At 38.0% G+C, this 21,678-nt stretch overlaps 1 protein-coding gene across 3 annotated transcripts in view; it reads left to right on the top strand.

Moving 5' to 3' along the window:
- LRRK2 (leucine rich repeat kinase 2) overlaps positions 1-21,678 on the top strand; it is a 128,971-nt gene that overhangs the window by 96,349 nt on the left and 10,944 nt on the right. For all 3 annotated transcript variants that reach the window (XM_070410425.1, XM_070410426.1, XM_070410424.1), the window contains exons 40-46: positions 5,452-5,642; positions 11,455-11,615; positions 13,835-14,005; positions 15,412-15,512; positions 17,307-17,501; positions 19,250-19,443; positions 21,517-21,589. In XM_070410425.1, coding sequence (XP_070266526.1) covers positions 5,452-5,642; positions 11,455-11,615; positions 13,835-14,005; positions 15,412-15,512; positions 17,307-17,501; positions 19,250-19,443; positions 21,517-21,589 — 1,086 coding nt within the window. The remainder of the gene's footprint in view (positions 1-5,451; positions 5,643-11,454; positions 11,616-13,834; positions 14,006-15,411; positions 15,513-17,306; positions 17,502-19,249; positions 19,444-21,516; positions 21,590-21,678) is intronic.

Here is a 21,678-nt window from a genome sequence, read left to right as displayed (position 1 = left end):
AATCCAATAACATTACCAAATTCAACCATACACTGTTAATCTCCTGGACCTCTTGTATTGCACATGTTTGTGAAAATGCAAAATGATGACCATGTTTTCCCCCAAAGTTTATTTAAGTTTAATTATGAAATCCCATGTTGTCCTCTCTTCATGGAGGAAAAAAGTTTTGTGTTTACCTTGTTGAAAACAAAGAAAAGATCATTTTCTGATAATTCTTGTTTTCAGGCTTCATAGTTATATACTACATGTACAGAAGAAAAAGGGTACCTCTTTTGAGGTCTTGTATTTCAAAGGAATCAAAATTTATGCACAGTAGCCCATTTAAAAACGTTTCTTGGCCTCAATTAAATCACATTTTCTTTTCTCTACAAGCACTTATATTCAGGGTAATGCTGTGTGCTGATTGGCTTATGTGCCACTGAACCCATCACTACGTTAACAAAGGTGGTATTATTTAGAGTATCCCCACCTTTCCCCAAGGCTGGAGATGGGGTCAGTTCTCCTAAAGTTGATGGGCTGCATGGGTGAAGGTTGGATACCCCAGCAAGAAGCAAGGTATTCTTAGAAAGAAAGAACTGTGACTGGATATTGAATGCATAACCAGAGTGGTCACTCCAGTACCCTCTCTTGTTTTGAGTACTGGTGGGGATTTATTTCTTTTTTTCTGAGTTTTTCCTTGTGCTGAGTCAACTCAGCCAAGGGTTCGAAAGCCTGAGTGAGGGCAGGGAAGGATGAAGAAATTACAGACAGAGAATAAGCTGGGTCTAGGTGGATCTTCCTGTGCCTGGCTGAGGCCACAGAGAGAGATCCAGAGGCAAGCTGAGCCTTTATTTTATAGCCAGAGGTAAACAATGTAGTGGTCACCATAGTTACAATGTTCTTGTGAGTTTCACTTGTTTTGGCAGCACTTGCTACATCTCCCTCAGCCCATTAGCTACCCAGATAAGATCTAGGGAGTGTTATAAGGTCAAGCCTAGTTATGCTAAGAGGGCTGTGTCCTCTAAGCTGGGACTTGTTTGTGGCTTTGCCAACAGGTCAGTCTGAGGCTTAACCCTATAGCTGTGCCCTACATTTCCTGACAGTAGGAATGAGGAGGGAGACAGGGTGAGAAGAGTGATAAAATCTAATCTGCCATCTTATACCAGAAAATCAATTATATTTTTGAATTTGTTCATTTTCTCTTTTGCCCTTGATTCATTAAAAAAAATATTTTGTGCCTGAATCTGAATCTAAATAACTTAGAAAAGGCACAGTTAAAATATATTAGTTACTCTGAATAATAAAAATAATTTTGGGTCTGTGCAAAATACTCTGGAGTAATTTTAATTATTAGTACTAGAAGTCACACTATAGCTCTAAGGCAGTGATTCTCAACCTGTGGGTCTCGGCCCCTTTGGCGGTCGAACGACCCTTTCACAGGGGTCACCTAAGACCATCCTGCATATCACATATTTACATTACGATTCATAACAGTAGCAACATTACAATTATGAAGTAGCAACGAAAATAATTTTATGGTTGGGTCATAACATGAGGAACTGTATTTAAAGGGCCAGAAGGTTGAGAACCACTGCTAAAGAATAGCTAATAAACAACTTGTTATATAAGTTGATTTTCAGCCTAAGTCATTAGTCGTCAATGTATGTTTCAAATTTTCGGTAATGTGCTCAGGGAACTCTTTGAAAACCAGAACACTAAAAATGTATACAGGACTGAGTTGTGCATGAACAGCTAGGTGAACCAAGGAAATGGTAAAAGGAATAGAAACCCCAAGAAACTAGAAATAGCAATCAGAAGGATATATGCAACCCTATGTTCATAGCAGCACAATTCACCATAGCTAAGATTTGGAAACAGCCTAAGTGCCCATCAGCAGATGAGTGGATTAAAAAACAGGGGTACATCTACACAACGGAATACTACGTTGCTGTAAAAAGGAAGGAAGTCCTACCATTTGCAACAGCATGAATGGAGCTGGAGAGCATTATGCTAAGCGAAATAAGTCAGTCCGAGAAAGATAAATATCACATGATCTCACTCATTTTTGGATTACAATGAACAACATAAACCGATAAACAAAAACAGATCCAGAGACAGAGAAGCAGTGATCAGATGCTCAAACTTCAGAGGGAAGGTAGGGGAGGGGAGTGTTAAGGGGCAGAGATCAACCAAAGGGCTTGTATGCATGCATATAAGCCTAACCAATGGACACAGACAACAGGGGGGTGAGGGCATGAGTCGGGGGGAGGGTCATTAGGGGGATAAGGACACATATGTAATACCTTAATCAATAAAGAAAGAAGGAAAGAAGAGAAAGAAACAGTAGAGTGTGAGTAATATGCTTCTTCTTTTAAAAAAAAAAAAAAAGGAGCCTTGGCCAGGTGGCTCAGTTGGTTAGAGCATCATCTCTACAGGAAGCAACCAATCTATGTTTCTCTCTCACATCGATGTTTCTCTCTGTAAAATAAATAAATAAATAAATAAATAAATAAAATAATATTAATAATCAATAAAAACATATCCTCCGGTGAGGATTAAAAATAAACAAAATCAATATTTCAATAAATCAAATTTTTTTTTTCATTTAATTTCTTCAAGTTTTTATTGGGTAGCTAGGATATACAGGGTCTTGCCGAAGAGAAAGGCAAAACTACCACTTTCTTTGTGGGGTTTTTTTTTTTTCTTTTTTAAAAATACTTTTCATTGAGTTTATTTATTTCAGAGAGGAAGGGAGAGGGAGAGAGAGAGAGAGAAACATCAATGATGAGAGAGAATCATTGATCGGCTGCCTCCTATACGCCCCACACGGGATCAAACCCAAAACCTGGGCATATGCCCTGACCAGAAATCAAACCATGACCTCCTGGTTCGTAGGTTGATGCTCAATCACTGAGTCTCACGGGCCGGGCCAGAGTATGACATCAGTGCTGATCAGGTATGTGGGTTTCATACGATTCTGAGGTTCTCTGTGCACAAAATGAATCAGTAACCCACTATTAGAAGCCCCAATCTTATCCACCCACTCCACCCAAAAATAACCTGTCCTATGAGTTGTATTTTTTCTTTTAATATTTTTAAAGGAAATCAAAATTAATTTTGAGATTCTATAAAGACAAGTTTATCATATATGAAGTTATTACTACATTGCTCTTCCTAATATTACAAAAAATAAGAACATAGTTTAATATCACCTGACAATTTGCAAAAGGGCCTGGATACAAATGAAAATTCAGTAGATAATATATTACGATATACTAGGACCCAATCAAAACTATGGAAGGAAATTAACTAGTTAGCAAAGAAAGAGGAGGCAAATTGGGGTTCTAATGAGAATGTCAGTTGGGAAAATCCACCTATAAAAGGTTGAGTGACCAAAGAATAAAAGTAATTCTTTGATTTCTTCTCCATTAATCAGATGCTTATGAGAGGACCATGTTCTATTTACCCCACAACATTTTGAAAGTTTTCAAGGAACAAAAATAGAGAAGCTGCATGCCTTAACATATGGAAAAACATGTTTGATACGAAAAAGTTAAAAGTCATATAATCTAGCAAAATCTCTTTGCTTTAAGGGCTCAAATTTCTGAAGGACTCATAAATACATTGAATATCCTTTCATACACATTGAAAATTCAATTGGAAAACAGGCTCTTGGTCTTGACATTTTTCTTTTTCTTTTTTTTTTATTGCTTAAAGTATTAAAAAAGAAAAGAAAATCAAATGAAAACATTTTAGTGTTTGGTGCTACCTTTTGAGGGTCATTCTGCCAGTGGTCAGGAATTGTGGCTGATCGATTGCATTCTTTTGCTCTTTTCTAGAGCTGCTTTTCTAGAATAGAAAATTTGGACTAGGCTTCTGTCTGTGAAAGAAAATAGAGCTAACTTGACTTGTTTTCATCAGTTTTCACCTACTCAGCTGATCTGACATAGGAAGAAAAAAGATTTTAATCTTCTAAGATTTTGTCTGCAGCCTTTGTTCCTGGAAAAGCCCCTCTCAGGGCATTCAGCCTTTCGCGTTCAGCTGGCAGATTGCTCCACACTTTGGTTTCCTGATAGATGCAGTTGGCACTGATACGTCCCATCTTTGAAGCTGGTTGTTAACAAGCAGAGCTTCTGCAGAAATCACAGCTGAAAACATGAATCCATTTAAAATCAGCTAAGCTATACAGTTCATCAAAATTACAGTTTCAGAGTAGAGTGAAATAGGCAGAATGAAGCATGTGGAATTAAAAAAGCAGCAATATCCTAAAGGAGATGATGAAGTTTCGCACTACGTGGTCTAGAAAAAAAATGGTATCAGAACGGAGACCTCTCCGTTCAAGCTAAAATGGCATCTCTGACTTCTTGGATTGGAAAGAGGTTGTTGCAGGTAGGGACTGCTTTAGGAAGGGCGACCTGAGACAGGTCACTCTGAGGAAGGGAGAGTATTTGAGCTAAGATCTGAATGGCAAGAAGCCTTCAGCTCTGTGAAGGGGGAAGGGATTTCTAGGAAGAGAGATCAGCAAAGGCAGAGAACCTATGGCTGTAAGGAAGGAGCTGGGTGGGTGTCAGGGATTGAATGAACACCAGCATGGCAGAGGGTTGGTGAATGAAAAGAAGAGAGAAAGGAGATGGGGTCTGAGAGGTGGGCCGGGGTGAGATCAGGCCAGGCCATGAAGGTTGTATAAGTGCATAGGATTTTTTTTAATGTTCATGAATAAACATGGTAATACATTACATTTTTAAAAGACATTTTAGTGCTTTTTAGGAAGGGAGAGGGATAGAGAGAAATAACCATCCCTGAGAGAGAAACATCATTGATGGGCTGCCTCCTGCACGCCCCTCCTGGGGATCAAGCCCACAAGTTGGGCATGCGGCTCTGACAGATTGGAACCCATGACTTTTTGGTTCCTGGGTCGACGCCCAACCTCTAAGCCATGCATGCCGGGCAGTACATGGAGTTTTAATCTAAGAGTATGGGAAGTCATCAGGGAGTGTTCAGGAGAGAGTGATGCCATCTATACCTGTGGGGTTTTGAGGAGAGGGCCATAGCCTAGATTTCTGTGGCCTTAGACATGAAACTTCTCTCATCAAATCAGAGATTGACAGGCAGGTTGTACCTTGCAAAGCAGTTACAGTGGATTAGTGGTGGCTACTCAGAATCTGGCACTGAGAAGGTTAACATGACCTGTTAGCGTGACCACAGGTGTGTCCTGTCCCTGAATTAAATGTTCTGATGAATGCAGAGCAAAAAGAAAAATAGAACTTAAAATGTTAATTCATACTATAGTTTCAAAAACCAGCTGTTCATTCCAAAATAATGTGGGAAATGTAAAAAAGCTCACAGAAGAAACAGTTTCCTATCATTGAATCACCCAGCGAAAACCATGCCCAGGGTATTAACACACTTAAGGCAGGAGACACTTGGGTCAGAGCAGATGTCTTGTTCCTCTGAAATGATTGGCTTTTGCAGGAGCTGGTGGTGCTTTGCCACCACCACCACCCCAGCTTGATCTTTTTGCTGGCGGCTGGGATTCGTCCCCGGATGCTGGTGATGGAGCTGGCCCCCAAGGGCTCCCTGGACCGCCTGCTGCAGCAGGACACAGCCAGTCTCACTCGGACTCTGCAACATAGGATCGCGCTCCATGTGGCTGACGGCTTGAGGTATTTACTCACTCCTGTGGTTTTCTCTTCACTGTATGACGCGTGTTAGCCCACACTTCCTCCTAAGGCTCTGAGAATAGCACTTCCCACTAACAATGTGTCCTAGTAACATTAAAAAAAAAATTGGGGATGAAAAACGACCATTTCCCCGATTGAATTTTAAAATCTGATAAAACAAGAGAACAAAGACCATGGGGAGCCTCCTAGCTAGTGGTAGGTAGTAGGAACCCAGGAGTCCTGCTCCAGAGCCCATGATGTTGTACTGGCTGACCTGCTTCCTCTAAAAAACTAAAGGCGAGCATTCCAAGTATCAAGGAAAGTGTCAGTGATCATGGATGATTACAATATGCAAAGATGAGCCCATATTTTGGAAAGGGACTAGAGTGACCTGGGTTGTTCTGGATCATGATGTGTCTCCGAGGCACACCTACCCTGCAGTCAGAGGTAGACAGCCGCGGAGAGGCAGCTCAGCAGTGGAGAGGCTGTGGTCTTTGGAGTCAAAAGGAGTGGGATAGCCTGGCGAGTGTGGCTTAGTGGTTGAGCATCAATCCATGAACCAGAAGGTCATAGTTCCATTCCCCTTAAGGGCACATGCCTGGGATGCAGGCTCGATCCCAGTGCAGGAGGGAGCCAATCAATGATTCTCTCTCATCGTTGATGTTTCTGTCTCTCTCCCCTTCCTTTCCACTCTCTGAAATCAATAAGAACATATAAGGAAAAAAGGGACTAGGATAAATCACTGCTCACACACTTTGTATCTGTGGTTTTATTTTATTATTAATATATTTTTATTGATTATCGTTTTCAACCCTCTCCTACCTCACTTTCTGATCACTGTGCTCAGCCCTCACCTCCCTGAGGTGTCTTGAATATGCCAGAGGTTTTATACCAGCTCATCTCTCCACCAGGAATCTCTGACTCCAGATATCCCATTGGCTCGCTTCTCATTTCATTCAGTTCTCTTCTCAAACAGGATTCCCTGAATCCGGTGTCTCTCTAGTCCCGATACCACTCATTTCAGACTGGTATTCTTTGTTTTTATTTTTTTAAAAATTGTTTATTGTCTGTCTTTGCCACTAGAGTATAAGTCTCACAATAACAGGAACTTTGCATCTCATTCACGGTTGCACCCCAGCACCTAGAGCAGTAGGGCCTCAGTAATATGTGTTGGCCTTGGGGGGAGAGGGAGAAAGGAGGGAGGGAGCGATGAAAACAGTGCCTCGCCATAGTTGCCACACAGTGGATACAAATCTCCTCCCCTTCTGAAATAGTGTGTCTATTCCTTTTGGGCAGTATCCAGACATGTCAATGGAATGGGCACTGAGGAAAACAAATAAACACAGCTCACAAACACACCAAACCAAACCAAACCAACCAAGAGGATGTAACTCTTAGTAACATATAGGGAATATAATAAGTGCATAAAATAAGTAGATTTCTCTTTTTGAAAGAGTCCAGAAACCACTGTAAAACATACAGAATCAGTAAATGAAACAGGAATGCAGATTTGGGTTTGGGTTGCTATACCTGCTTTTGAACACCAGAGGGGAACCTTGTGTTAAATTAATCCAGATAAAGTGCAACTAGGCTTCATGTGTTTCAGAGCCGCCTCAGTCACGTTGCTTGATTTAACTAACTCCGTATCCTAGTTTTACCCTAATTCTTCCACGTATTCCCCAAAGTGCGGTTTTATAACATGGGGAATTGTTATTTTTATTATTTACCCCTGTTTGAAAGACCTCCTCTCCAAAATAACTTATTCGGGTTCTCTGAGACCTTCCTTTAGAAAACAAATCCAATAGTTTCTGATGAAGTATGTGAAATTTTAGCATATTTCCCTCTAATTTGCTTGATTTGTTCTCAGCATAATGTCAAGACAGCATTCTGGATCTTGTGCCCAAGAGGGTAGTAGATTTCAGCAGCTATCAATCTTCCACCAGCACTAAGTAAAACTCAGCATTAAAGTTTGTCTTCCCAAATACAGGGTGTCCCCCAAAATGCATATATTATACACTTTAAATAATTATAAAGACAGTGTTTATTAAGACATTTCATTTTCATTTAACAGCCATCAGCTGTTAAAGTGTGTATGTTATTTTTGGGACACCCTGTATATTTTAGTATAGAGTCTCACTACAGAGGTAGAAAGAGGTAATGAAACCACACTCCTTTGGGGTCCTTAAATGGTGGAGCTGTTTTGAGTGACATACAAGAACTTCTTCACATTACATATTTTTTGTTCCACAGTTTTGTCTTCAACTATTAACTTATATCTTTAATTCAGTCTTCTCCTTTGAGCTCTTCGTCATAATTCTCAATTACCAATGAAGACTTCCCATAAATACCCATGTTTCAGGGCATTCAAAATTGAATTTACTTTCTCTATTACTTCTGCTCCCTATCAATCTGCTTTTTCTCTCGTATCTCCTATTTGCCAACAAAAATCCTTGTGGTCATATCCAGACCAACCCCCTCCCCCAAAAGTAAGTATCCATTTGTCCACCAGGTTTTATACTATTTGACATTATCTTCTTATCCCATTCATTTATTTTTATGCTACTGCTGCTGCCTTGGTCCAGTGCAGTGATGGTGAACCTATGACATGCGTGTCAGAGGTGACACGCGAACTCATTTTTTTGGTTGATTTTTCTTTGTTAAATGGCATCTAAATATATAAAATAAATATCAAAAGTATAAGTCTTTGTTTTACTATGGTTGCAAATATCAAAAAATTTCTATATGTGACACGGCACCAGAGTTAAGTTAGGGTTTTTCAAAATGCTGACATGCCGAGCTCAAAAGGTTCACCATCACTGGTCTAGTGCCTCCAGGAAATTATCAGAATATTTATTCTAAAATAAAAATCTAATCACGCCTGAAATTTCCTGGTTGTTCCAAGCTATCTATGAAGTACATCCAAATTCCTTGGTGTAGCATCAAAACTCTTTCTATATGTCCTGTGCCTGCCTCCCTGGCCTCCTGCCACTCCGCGGCCCTGACTCTACATTCTAGCCATGATGAAGGTCTCGACATTTCATCGACATCCATGTCTATCTTTGCATTTGCCATTCCTCTTTTTCCACAAAGTTGTCTGCCCAGAGGACTCGTTTTCCTCTAGAATTCGCACACATACCATCTCCGCAATGAAGCTCAACAGCACCGTGAACGGTTGGCTTCTGTAACATGTTTCTGGAGTCCACTCTATGCAAGACTTGGTGTTGGGTGCTGAAGAGGGAAAAGTAGAAATGATATTGCTCTTATCAATTGAAAAATTGACAGTGTAATGGGAGAGTCTGCTTTGCTATCTTATCTCTGTGCTTTTGTCCCTCTGGCTTCCCTAGCATTGCACTCGCCACATTTCTGCAACCTTGTTAGAGCCCCCATTTCTCCTTCTAGATCAGTGGCTCTCAACCTTCCTAATGCCGAGACCCTTTAATACAGTTCCTCATGTGGTGGTGACCCCCAACCATACAATTATTTCTGTTGCTACTTCATAACTGTAATTTTGCTACTGTTATGAATCGTAATGTAAATATCTGATATGCAGGATGTATTTTCATTGTTACAAATTGAACATAATTAAAGCATAGTGATTAATCACAAAAACAATATGTAATTATATATGTGTTTTCCGATGGTCTTAGGCAACCCCTGCGAAAGGGTCGTTCAACCCCCAAGGGGGTCGCGACCCACAGGTTGAGAACCGCTGTCCTAGCTCGTGACTTCTCAGGATACACTGGTGGTAGTCATGGTTAATGAAGGATTGTGTTTAGATTAGTTTTTAAAATAAAAAAATTATTAATGCTTATTGTCACAATGCATAAGTTGTGGCTGAAATATATTAAGGAAGTCAAGATCTGCACTTGTTAAGATTTCAAAAGTTATTTTGCTAGTCTATTAAAAGTTATTAAAACTGTACTTTTAAAGATTAAATTCTATAATTGAACATTTTAACTAACCCAGATAATCTTTCCCTCCCACTGACATTATTCCAAATTAAGTTTAACTATTTTTTTTAACCTCTGTGAAGAATTCTGAGAGTCTGTATTCTATAAATATTCTGTAAGAGGCATGCATTATGAAGGATTTGGCTGTTCTTCAATTATGCATTACTTGGCTTTAACTTTTTTCTTCTTAATCTCCCAGCTTTCTCTTCAGCAGGGCAAGGGTGACTAATGGCCTTTTAGTAAGCCCTTAGTAAATTTTTCTTTCATGTCCATTCCTTATTGTTAAGGTCAATTTCATTAGTACATTTATCTTATTTTTCAGCCAAAAAATACGTATACCGAAATGAATAGGCCTAATGTCAACTGTCCTAACTACATCCGGGAAGGGAATCTTTTACTGCATTAGTTGATGTAATTAAATGATGCATACAACTGGGCCATCATGCAATGGAAACTTCAGGGTATTGCTTCCTTTCTGCTCCTCCTAGTCCCTCTGCCAGTGATTGGTACTAGATAATGGAGTAAATATTTGCTAATCTAATGTGATCCCAAACCAAAAAACCACAAACAAACAAAGGGTTTATATTTATCTCTATTAAGAACTGTGAAAAATTGTTCTTACAATGTCGGTCATGATAAACTTGGAAGATTACATGGAGATTTATGGCATATTTGACAGCATAGAAGAGAGAAGACAGAGGTGGAGAAAGTGTGAATTTTGTGAATGTATAAGGAGGGGCAATAATTGACTTACTGTAGTAGCTGGAGCACAGTAGTAGCCCCCAGGCCATGTTTCCAGAATAGACAAGATGTGGTTGAGATTAAAGCTTTATTTTAGTGTTTTTTCAAATACTGCTGCAATGAACAGAGGAGTACATATATTCTTTCAAATTAGTGTTTTGGGTTTCTTCAGGTAAATTCCCAGAAATGGAATTGCTGGGCCATAAGGCAGTTCCATTTTTAATTTTTTGAGCTAAATCTATAATGCTTTCCACAGTGGCTGCAGTGATGGAAAAAATAAAATAAAATGAAAACAACAAAAGCCTTTTATTTTATTTTTTATATTAACTAGTTTTATTAACTTTATTGTCAGTATCCAGCTCTAGTTGCTTATGGATCAGTCTAAAAGGAAAGATTTAAACATCACCCAGTATTACTTTTCCCAAGAAAATGTTTTACTTATTCCAAGTCTTACCCAAAATGTTATTTGTCAACCTTAATTTATAATGGAATTGGGTTTAAAGTAAGTTAGGTCAAAAGGATACAAATTGAAAGCTAGAAAAATGTTTTTATTTTGATTGTTACTATTGAAAAGCAGAAAATATTTTCCAAAAATTAGGTAGTATTTTAGTCAGTAAAAATAAATATCGAAAGAGAAATAGAACAAAGAGAATGTAAAAATCTGAGATAAGCTTCTATATGGTTTTAAGAAAAGCAAAACTATTAAGTAAATGGGGGTTACAACACTATCCTATCAACTCGTATTAAACATATTTACATTTTAAACTAGTAAAAATACTCGTGATCATTGAAGGAATTGAGAATTCCTTTTTAAGTAATTATTAAGGTATATGAAAGAAAAGTCTTAAAAACTGGTAATTTGTTTCAAGTGGTTGTGGCTTAAGTATAAATCACTTATAAGGATTGATTTGGTTTGATGTTATTGTGTGTGTTTTTATTTTTAAGGAATAAGTTTGCTTTATAGTATTGGACTTCCTTCTACAGTATCTTTTAACTTTGAGGGTCAAACAGCACAGAATTTTTAATGGTCTGCATAATGGATATACATACTTAAGAAAATCCTGACAAAACTTATAATAATGCAATCGCATTTTAATAAGATGACCCGTGCCTTTCTCTGGCAGATACCTCCACTCGGCCATGATTATATACCGGGATTTGAAGCCCCACAATGTGCTGCTCTTCACCCTGTATCCCAATGCCGCCATCATCGCAAAGATTGCTGACTACGGGATTGCTCAGTACTGCTGCAGAATGGGGATTAAAACATCGGAGGGCACACCAGGTAGGGGATATGGTTTCCTTGACAATTCCCTCAAGATGGCAACAGTGTCTTCAGTTGTGAGGTCAGGAGCATGAAGAGAACCCTGAAGCCTATCACATTGTGTGCAGACACTAGCTTACTGTGTGAAGAACTGTGACCAGTACATTGTAATTTTGAGCGTTGTATTCTGTAGGGAAAAAAAAAAAAATCAACTGATATAATTTTCCAGGGGAAAGAAAACAAAACAAAAAGAGAGAATATTTTTTGTCAAGTTCTATTTTAAAAGTTGGATTTTTACAATACTTACATATTCCAGAGATGTTTGTAAAAAGGAACAGCAAAAGTTTTAACCTGGGTAATGTTGACCCCTACCTAAACATGAAGCAAGCCAAGTTCAGGTTCACAAACCCTTTTTCATAACTCTGAGACAGTTCAGGTACTGGCAGGGACCACAGTGCAGTGTGTCCACATTTTTAAAGATAAATATGGGATGGATTCTTTCAACTTGAAGTAACTTGGAGACCTTTAACCTTAACTCAGACAAATGGATATACTATATCCTGTTGGGGGTGACAGTTCTGGGTCCTGTGATAATTGTACTGTTGACTGAGATCATTGCTGACTGATGGCTTCAACTCATCCATAGAAATGCAACAGTCTTTGGGTAAATAAAAATGTTAGTCTCTAGTTATTCACTATCATCTGATAGAAATTATGTAACGTGTTCTACTTATACTTCTCTGAAAGTGAAAAAGAAAGATATAAAATAAGACATAGCTTATAAATAGCTCATAATTTTGATCTATGACTGTTTTCTTTATATACTCGTTGCATTTGTTAAATCAGGCTTATCTGAAAAATTATTTCTTTAAAAATAGTTTTTAGACAATGAATTATATTTTCCCAATTATTTCAACATTATTATTATGATAATTCTCTGAGGGAAAATTATCCTTATTATTTATTTATTTATTTATTTATTTATTTATTTGTTCATGCATTTGGCAATAATTTATTGACAGTTTACCAAATACCAAACTGGTGCTATTACTTAATAGCTATTTGGGGTTCATCAAGATTCACTCTCTGGGGCTCAGTTTTCATTGCTGTAAATTGTGATGAGGGAAATAAGGTCTATCTCATGGGGTCGTTGAGGGTAAAAAGGAAATAATGCATATAATAGAACAAGCCTTGGCATATTGCAGTTGCCCCAAGTATGTTCACAATTACTCTAGTGGTGAATTTTGGAATGTGCATGAATAAGTGTAAATTTTGCCATCCAGAAGCATATATTCCACCAGGAGAAATAAGGCTGGAAGCAAATAATCATAAAGCATTGTGTCAGTGTCAGTAGGAAATCTAGTTCAAAGTCTGGTGATAGCCCCAAGGAGCGAGTGATTCCCTGAGCTGTAGGTCATCAGGACTTCCTTCTAGGGAAGGTGATTCTGGGTTTATATCTTAAAAATAAGCTTGAAGGCTTGGAAAAAAGGGGAAAAAAAAGAAGGAGTGGGAGGAGACATTCCAGGCAAAAGGAACTAAGGAATAAAATACCTTATTCAGATACCTTCAGGAAATTTGGTATGAGTTAAGTGATAGATGGAAGATGAAGAGTTACTTAGTTAAGTGTTTTTCAATTTCGGCTCTATATTAGATAACATGTAGAGCTTTAGAAAATGTATTCACTGGGTGGTACCCTTCAGAGTTCTACTTTAGTAGGTGTGGAGCAGGGGTTCTCAATCTGGCCACACGATAGAAGTTCCTGAGAGGGACTTTATTTGTTTTAGACATAGTTTCATTTTAATTTTTCTATTGGGTAGAGGGAGCAGAGTCACACATTCTCAAAATAATGAAGGCATTAGAATTTTAGCCAAGTTAATGTTACTTGAAGTCTAGAAATCGCCCTCCTGCCCCTTTCTGTGTTTGAAACACTTCCCTGGAAGGAGAAAAATAATAGAGATTTATTTTCCTATTAAGTTTCATTTCTTTAATTTTGAAACATTACTTAATAATTCCTTACAGAATGCTTACTGTTATTATTCTTCAAGATCGACCTTGGGGTGAAATGTGCTGGGACAGGACTGTTAATTGCTTGATCAAGGTGTTTCCTTATAGAGTTGACATGGCCTAGTTTAGAACTCATCTCCCAGACACTTCATTAGCATATATGCCTAATTATATGTCTCCTTAGGTATATGAGCTCTGGTTTGGGCATATTTATTAATATATCTGTTTATTTTCAGGCTTTCGTGCACCTGAAGTTGCTAGAGGAAATGTAATTTATAACCAACAGGCTGATGTTTATTCATTTGGTTTACTACTGTATGACATTTTGACAACTGGAGATAGAATAGCAGAGGGTTTGAAGTTTCCAAATGAGTTTGATGAATTGGCAATACAAGGCAAATTACCAGGTAAGTTTTATTTATCTTCAATGGATTAAAAATATCCTTTAAAAAAGCTATTTAATTATAGTTGTGTACCTAATTCATTTCACAGATGATAATTGTTTAGTGCATGACTATTCTTACATCTGTGATACAAATAAAAATCACATGAGTATAGTAGCAGTTTTAGGCTTTTTAATTTATTTTTAAAATATTTTTATTAATTTTAGAGAGAGGAAAGGAGAGGGAGAGATAGCAACATCAATGGTGAGAGAGAATCACTGCTCTGCTTCCTCCTGCATGTCTCTTACCTGGGATTGAACCCGCAACCCTGGCACATGCCCTAACCAGGTATAGAACCGTGACCTCCTGGTTCATGGGTAGATGCTCAACCACTGAGCAACTCTGGCTGGGCTAGGCTTTTTTATAAATCCCGAGTCAATATTACTTTATTTGGTGTGTATTTAGAAGAATGCTCAGAACAGGATCATGCTATTAAAACTTCAAGCGTTGTGACTTCTGTTCCCATAAGAAGTTACCATGTGCCCATTTGCCTGGAGTGTTTTCATTTTCTTGGAGTGAAATAATGTATATGCAGGAATGGAACTTTGAATTATTTATAATAATAATTTTTAGTAGTAAATATTTATAAGAATTAGTAAATGGGTATTTAATGAGTTAAAATCTCATTTTGAATGATTATTCATGCTTTTAAGAAATTCTAGAACTTTTTCATTCATTCTTTGAGTATTACTTCAGCTCCCAGGACAAAGTACTCTTTTAAATATATTTAGTTGTTTCCCATATTTTCTGCTTCCCCTGTCATTTAAGAAATATTTTTGAGAGTACACTGTATGCCACATACAGGGATATAGTTTTAACTTTCTCCTTTTGGGGACTTTAAAGATTCCCAGCAAAAGGAAATTTATTCTCATTTGAATAAACTTTTGACACAATCTGGGTCATGTCCCTTATTTACCAGTTATCTTTCCAGTCAAAGTTTCCAGGTTTCTGTTTCACTTCAACCGGAAGAATGGCATGTCTCTTATAAAAAACAAATGTGTACAAACAGACTGTGGAGACATGAGAATTAATATTCAAATAAAAAGCACTTCCATAGGAGTCTAATTATTACACAAACAAAAATGTTTTCAGTCTATTTGAAATACAGCTGTGGAATGAAAATGTAGTATTTTATTCAGTTGGTATTAGTGTCTTTTTTTTTTACCATAAAAAAATCCATAAATCTTTTTTAACGTCTCAAGTAGAGATAATGCTAACAAAATTAGCTTTTGTGATAAGTAGATTCATAATTAATATAGGATTATAGAAATCAGTGTTTTGCAGTATCTGGGTCTTTTATGTACATTGAGTGGAAATAAAATAAATGTTCTGATTTGTCTAATGTTCTAGCATGTTTTTGAATGTTTTAGATCCAGTTAAAGAATATGGTTGTGCCCCCTGGCCTATGGTTGAGAAGTTAATTAAGAGGTGTTTAAAAGAAAATCCTCAAGAAAGGCCTACATCTGCCCAGGTATTACTGTGGTCAAAGTGTATCAGTATTTGGAACAGAACATCAAATACATGCATACATGCACACATATATAAAATCCCTGCATACATATACTCAAACACATAAATAAACACGCACATTTCAGAAGAGTATAAAGCAGATGCGTGTGTCCTCTGCCGGCCCAGACACACAGTGAGAGCATTACCACCTCAGAAGCCCCTCATGCCCTCCTTCCCTGCTCACACCCCTCTCCTTTCCCTTAATCCTTGCACTGTGCTGGCTTTTGTGCAATCCTTGCTTTTCTTTTCTTTATGATTTTGCCATTCAGTTTAGATTTCTGTATTTATAGATTATTTAAAATGTAATCATGCCCTAGCCGGTTACTCAATGGTTAGAGCATTGGCCCATGGACTGAAGGCTTTTTAATTTATTTTTAAAATATTTTTATTTTATATAAATGTTATATTAATTTATAATATATTAAATTATATAAATTATATATATATATATATATATATTTCATTTTATATAATATAAATTAATGTGGGTTCAATTCTGGTCAAGATCACGTACCTCAGTTGCAGTCTTGATTCCCGGCCCTGGTCAGGGAGTGTACAGGAGGCAACCAATTAATGTCTCACTCACATAGATGTCTGTCTGTCTGTCTGTCTGTCTCTCTCTCCCCCTCCCCCACCCTTCCACTCTCTCTAAAAATCAGTGGAAAAATATCCTCATGTGAGGATTAACAACAACAAAAGCTTTTCAAATAACCTCTTCTAACACATTATTGGAAACAGAACTCGTACATGTTTTAAACCGAAACAGAGTTTAATGGATCAAAATAAGAGCTGTCTTTATGTTGTGGACTTTGATTTTGTGTCATAATTTATTGAACAAATTTTGTTCAACTTTAAAATTTTCTACTTAAAAATAGCTGAACACATTTCCCTGACTTTATCAAACTTTTTATAATCATCTTGGCTACTAACACTTCTGGTTTTCTAATTGTGGTTACCATTGTTCTTACACAGACATTATCACAGTGAAGTTTTCATAGCTTAATTGTTGTTTTACTTTTTCTTCCTTTTATTTTTAAGTATACTTTACCTGTATTTTATATTGAAATTTTTTTAGTACATGACATAATTAAAAAACTTTCACATACTTAATTTTTAATTGTAATATATACTAAGCAAGATGGGTAAACTCATCACCTTTGTCAGATGAGGTACTGAGATAATAAGGGGCTTTCTCAGGGTCTCATGTGAGGGGCAGGCAAGTGGCTCTAATTCGAATTTCCTGACTCCTGGTTCTGTTTCCTTACAGAGGCTCTGTACTCTCTGTCTAGTTCTTTAGTGCTTGAAGGAAAAACATAAAACCAGAATCTAGAAGTGAGTTGTGAGTTTTGTTACCAAAGATCAAAATTCATTTTCCCTCAGTTGGCCCGAGTATTTATCTTCCTAAGTAACTTTTGAACGTGATGTGGCTCTGCAGCGTAAAATTGGGTGACCCTGCTCAATTTTCCTGATCGCCACTTTTCAGATTTTCTTTTCAAGTTAGGATACATACCACATATACAAAAAGAGTAGATATCATGCCCAGTTTAAAAAGATGTATTATATTAATGTAATTTTATCTATAGTTTTGCACTATTAGTCTTGTTGCTCTGGGTGGGTCACAGGTTAGATAACAGGTTTAGGTTTTTCTTGATAGAGCTGTAACATTTAGGTCTACATTATGTGCAAGAATCTGACCTTTCAGAAGGACCTGTGTTAACTTGATGTGTGTTGTTTTGTTATTTTTAAACTTGCTCAGGTCTTTGACATTTTGAACTCGGCAGAGTTAATCTGTCTGATGAGACACATATCCATACCCAAAAACTTCACTGTGGAGTGCATGGTTGCTGCCAATCAGAGCTGCAAGAATGCCAGCATCTGGCTGGGCTGCGGGCCCAGGGACAGAGGCCAACTCTCCCTTCTTGACTTAACTACTGAAAGACTTACTTCGGAGGTAAATCCAAATACTCTTTAAATTAGAGATGCTGTAGAAAACTTATTTTGCAGATTATTATATTTTATTTTTCAAGTACAGTTTATATTCAATATTATTTTTTATTAATTTCAGGTGTACTGCATAGGGTTAGATAACCTTAAATCATGTACTAGTTAAAAAGTTACTTAGGAAGAAATGAAATAAGAGCTAGTTTAGGGGTATTATTAAATTGGCTTTCTGTTAGAACAAGAGTATTCATATGAAATGAAATAAGTATGTGTTTGGTTTTGAAATTGCAGTGTATGTGTGTCGTAGGCCAGAGTCTCTAAAAACAGAGACTGAGGCAGAAATCTTGTATGAGTTATTTAAGGAGAGAGAAATTTAAAAAAATAATGTTTTTCTTGATTTCAAAGAGAGAAAGAGAGAGGGAAAGTGAGAGATAGAAACATCAATGATGAGAATCATCAATTGGCTGTCTCCTGCACGTCCCCTACTAGGGATAGAGCCTGCCAGCTAGGCTGTACCCTGATTAGGAGTTGATCTGTGACCTCCTGGTTTATAGGTCAGTGCTCAACCACTGAGCCACATTGGCCAGGTGAAGAGAGAGAAACTTTTAAGTATAGGAAGCCAGAAAGAGCAGGGGGAAATCTTAACAAAAATGTATTTTTGAGGAAGTATAGCCTCAGGCTTTATCCATAAGAAATTCTGGAGTATGAAAAAGAGCACAGATTTATCCCTCCGTGAGGCATGGGGGCCAGTCTTTATTCCCACATATCAACCAGTCATTGGCTACAATCTTCCCAAGGAGAGAGGAGGTATAACTTCCCAGCCATTTCTGGGAGCTGGTATAACCTCCTCAGTTGATGAAAGCTGAGGACAGATCTGTTGTGAAGGCTGCAACTCTGAGCTGTCAGTAGCCAACACCCAGAGCAGCTTGGGGCGGGTGCACCTGACTGAGAGAGAGGCTCTGGGCACAACTTCTGCAATATGTTGTATTGGCAAAAATAAAATAAATTTCTAGATTTTATAAATAACCTAATTTTTCACTGTTGTCTTGAAATACATGTTGTGCCTAAACATTACTTTTTAAGATTGAAAAATCTCCTGTTACTTTGATGGAGTGTGAAATGGTGAGAAATAACTTTCAATTTTCAGTTTTAGTTTCAGATGCATTCTAGATAGGCAAAGCTTGTTTGCCAGTTAACTCATTTATTGTTGAAAATTAAATAAAATTGGTAATATTTTTAAAAGCAAGAGAAAGAAATTAAAAGAGTTCAGTATGTGGATGGCAGAATATTTTTTAAAAATATATTTCATTGATTTTTTTTTTTTTACAGAGAGGAAGGGAGAGGGATAGAGAGTTAGAAACATCGATGAGCCCTAACTGGTTTGGCTCAGTGGATAGAGTGTCGGCCTGTGGACTGAAAGGTCCCAGGTTCGATTTCGGCCAAGGGCATGTACCTTGGTTGCGGGCACATCCCCAGTAGGAGATGTGCAAGAGGCAGCTGGTCGATGTTTCTAACTCTCTATCCATCTCCTTTCCTCTCTGTAAAAAATCAATAAAATATATTTTATAAAAAGAAAAAAAAAAGAAACATCGATGAGAGAGAAACATCAATCAGCTGCCTCCTGTACACCCCCTACTGGCCGACGCTCTATCCACTGAGCCAAACTGGTTAGGGCTGGCAGAATATTTTTATTTTCTGTAAGTTCTGGTCACTTCAGCTAGAATCAGTTTCTTTAGAGTGTTTTTCTCTTCTTAACAGGAAGTTACCAATAGCAGAATACTGTGCCTCGCCTTGGTGCACCTGCCTGTGGAAAAGGAAAGCTGGATTGTGTGTGGGACACAGTCTGGCGAGCTCCTCGTCATTAATTCTGAAGATGGGAAAAAGATGCATACCCTTGAAAAGATGACCGATTCTGTTACTTGCTTGCATTGCAATTCCATTTCCAAACAAAGGTACACTAGTAAATTTGACCATTGGGACAAATTTACATATCTTTTAGATGACTTAATGTGTGGAAATTATTATAGCATCAGCAAAGATTGCTCAGTTGTAACATTTTCCCATTGTTAAAGGGAATTGTGGGAAGCCACCAAAGTATTTATTTTTCTGTATACAGATCAAACTGAGGCATTTATAAAAAAAAAAAGGCCAATTATTTCTTTAGGCCACCAGCCTTGTTCCTGGTTTTATCTTAGCTGTTGCTCCATTCTTTATCATTCCTCACATTAACTTACCTTTGCAGGACCTCTTCAAAGATGACTTCTTGTTCATTCTTTCTTTGAATATGTATATTTCAATTGCTTGTTCTGTGTCAATCTAAAACATATGGGTTAACTAACTATCAAATTGGGAAAAAAAGTCCAATAAATGCATAAGTTGTTAATAGGTGAAAATACTTAATCATGGTCAGTTGTCAGGATCTTATCTATCTCAAAGGAAATTATCTAAGTGGCATAAATTCAGGTGTGAGTAACACGTTAGTTGCTGTAATCTATGTGGCCGGTTGATTTCCAGGAGCCATTAAGATTATTGCACCCAAAACTCCTCTTTGATAAGTCAGTAAATATTAGAAAATAAATATTAGAAAAATGTGAAGCCCAAGTGTTTGGCAGCTGAACATTTCAAGTAAACCATGTTTGAAATTTTAAAGTTGCAATTGTTTGAATATTGTTAAAGAAAAATTTCATCAGATGTAGTTAAATAAGCAAAGAAGACTTTATTGAAGACTATTGCAATAAAGGAAAGAGACTGGACTCAACTCTGCTGAAATAAAAGCAAGGGAAATTATTTTTATTTTTATTATTTTAAACTAGAGGCCCAGTGCATGAATTCATGCAGGTTGTGGGGTGGGGTGGGGGTTTTCCCTCAGCCCGGCCTGCATCTTCTCCAATCCAGGACATTTCTCTCACAATCCGGGACTGCTAGCTCCTAACCGCTCACCTGCCTGCCTGCCTGATCGCCCCTAACCCCTCTGCCTGCTGGCCTGATCACCCCTAACCACTTCTGCCTGCCAGCCTGATCACCCCTAACTGCCCTCCCCTGCTGGCCTGATCACCCCTAACTGCTCCCCTGCTGGCCTGATCACCCCTAACCACTTCTGCCTGCCAGCCTGATCACCCCTAACTGCCCTCCCCTGCTGGCCTGATCACCCCTAACTGCTCCCCTGCTGGCCTGATTGCCCCTAATCACTTCTGCCTGCCAGCCTGATCACCCCTAACTGCCCTCCCCTGCCGGCCTGATCACCCCTAACTGCTCCCCTGCTGGCCTGATTGCCCCTAACCACTTCTGCCTGCCAGCCTGATCACCCCTAACTGCTCCCCTGCTGGCCTGATCGCCCCTAACCACCTCTGCCTTAGCCCCCGCCACCATGGCTTTGTCCGGAAGGAGGACCAGATGACCAGAAGATGTCTGGTTGACCTTGTCTAATTAGCATATTACCCTTTTATTAGTATAGATTTCATAGGGGTTACATTAGTCTACATGAACATATAGGTTACATGTGTGGATTTCTAATTTACAAACTCTTTATACTCTATATATAGGACCATGTGCCCACCACCCAAAGTCAAATCTTCTCCTGTCACCTCATATTAGGACCCCTTTCTTAACCATTTGAGTGAGCAGTGGGAAAGTACTGGAAGTCTTTGGGGTGAAGGGAAGTAGTGAATGAGACTGAACCATCTGTCTTGGCAAATTGGTCCTTATTGAAGTTAGGCTGGCACCCTCCCTAGAGACTGGGAGATGGGCCACTCTTCCTTGAATATATTCTTAAGGGAGGGCTCCAGGATTCTTGAGAAAGGCCTATATAATTGGCAAGAGGCTAGAGGAAGATTTACATCTCAACTGGGCTGAGAAAGAATTACAATTGTAAGTTTTTTTAAGTAAATGATGTAAGAAAAGGGATCAAGGGCCTATAGTCAGGAAGAAACCTGTTTAAAGATTTAATCAAGCTAGGGAAAAGGTTAAGGCCGCCTTGGTCAAGGTAAGCATTCTTTTCGTAACAATTTTGACATTTTTTCTTTTAGCAAGCAAAAAAATTTTCTTTTGGTGGGAACTGCTGATGGCAACTTAGCAATTTTTGAAGATAAAAGTGTTAAGGTAAATGTTGAATGCATTCTACACCAAATTTATTTTAAGTTATTTGTTTTATCTAAGCTCATCCTCAGCTCCTTCTAAAGTGATTATAA

Source organism: Myotis yumanensis, unplaced genomic scaffold, assembly GCF_028538775.1.
Source record: "Myotis yumanensis isolate MYYU_CA2020_CCGP unplaced genomic scaffold, mMyoYum1.0.hap1 SCAF_3, whole genome shotgun sequence".
NCBI classification, from domain to species: Eukaryota; Metazoa; Chordata; class Mammalia; order Chiroptera; family Vespertilionidae; genus Myotis; species Myotis yumanensis.
This window is presented reverse-complemented; position numbering and strand designations above follow the sequence as displayed.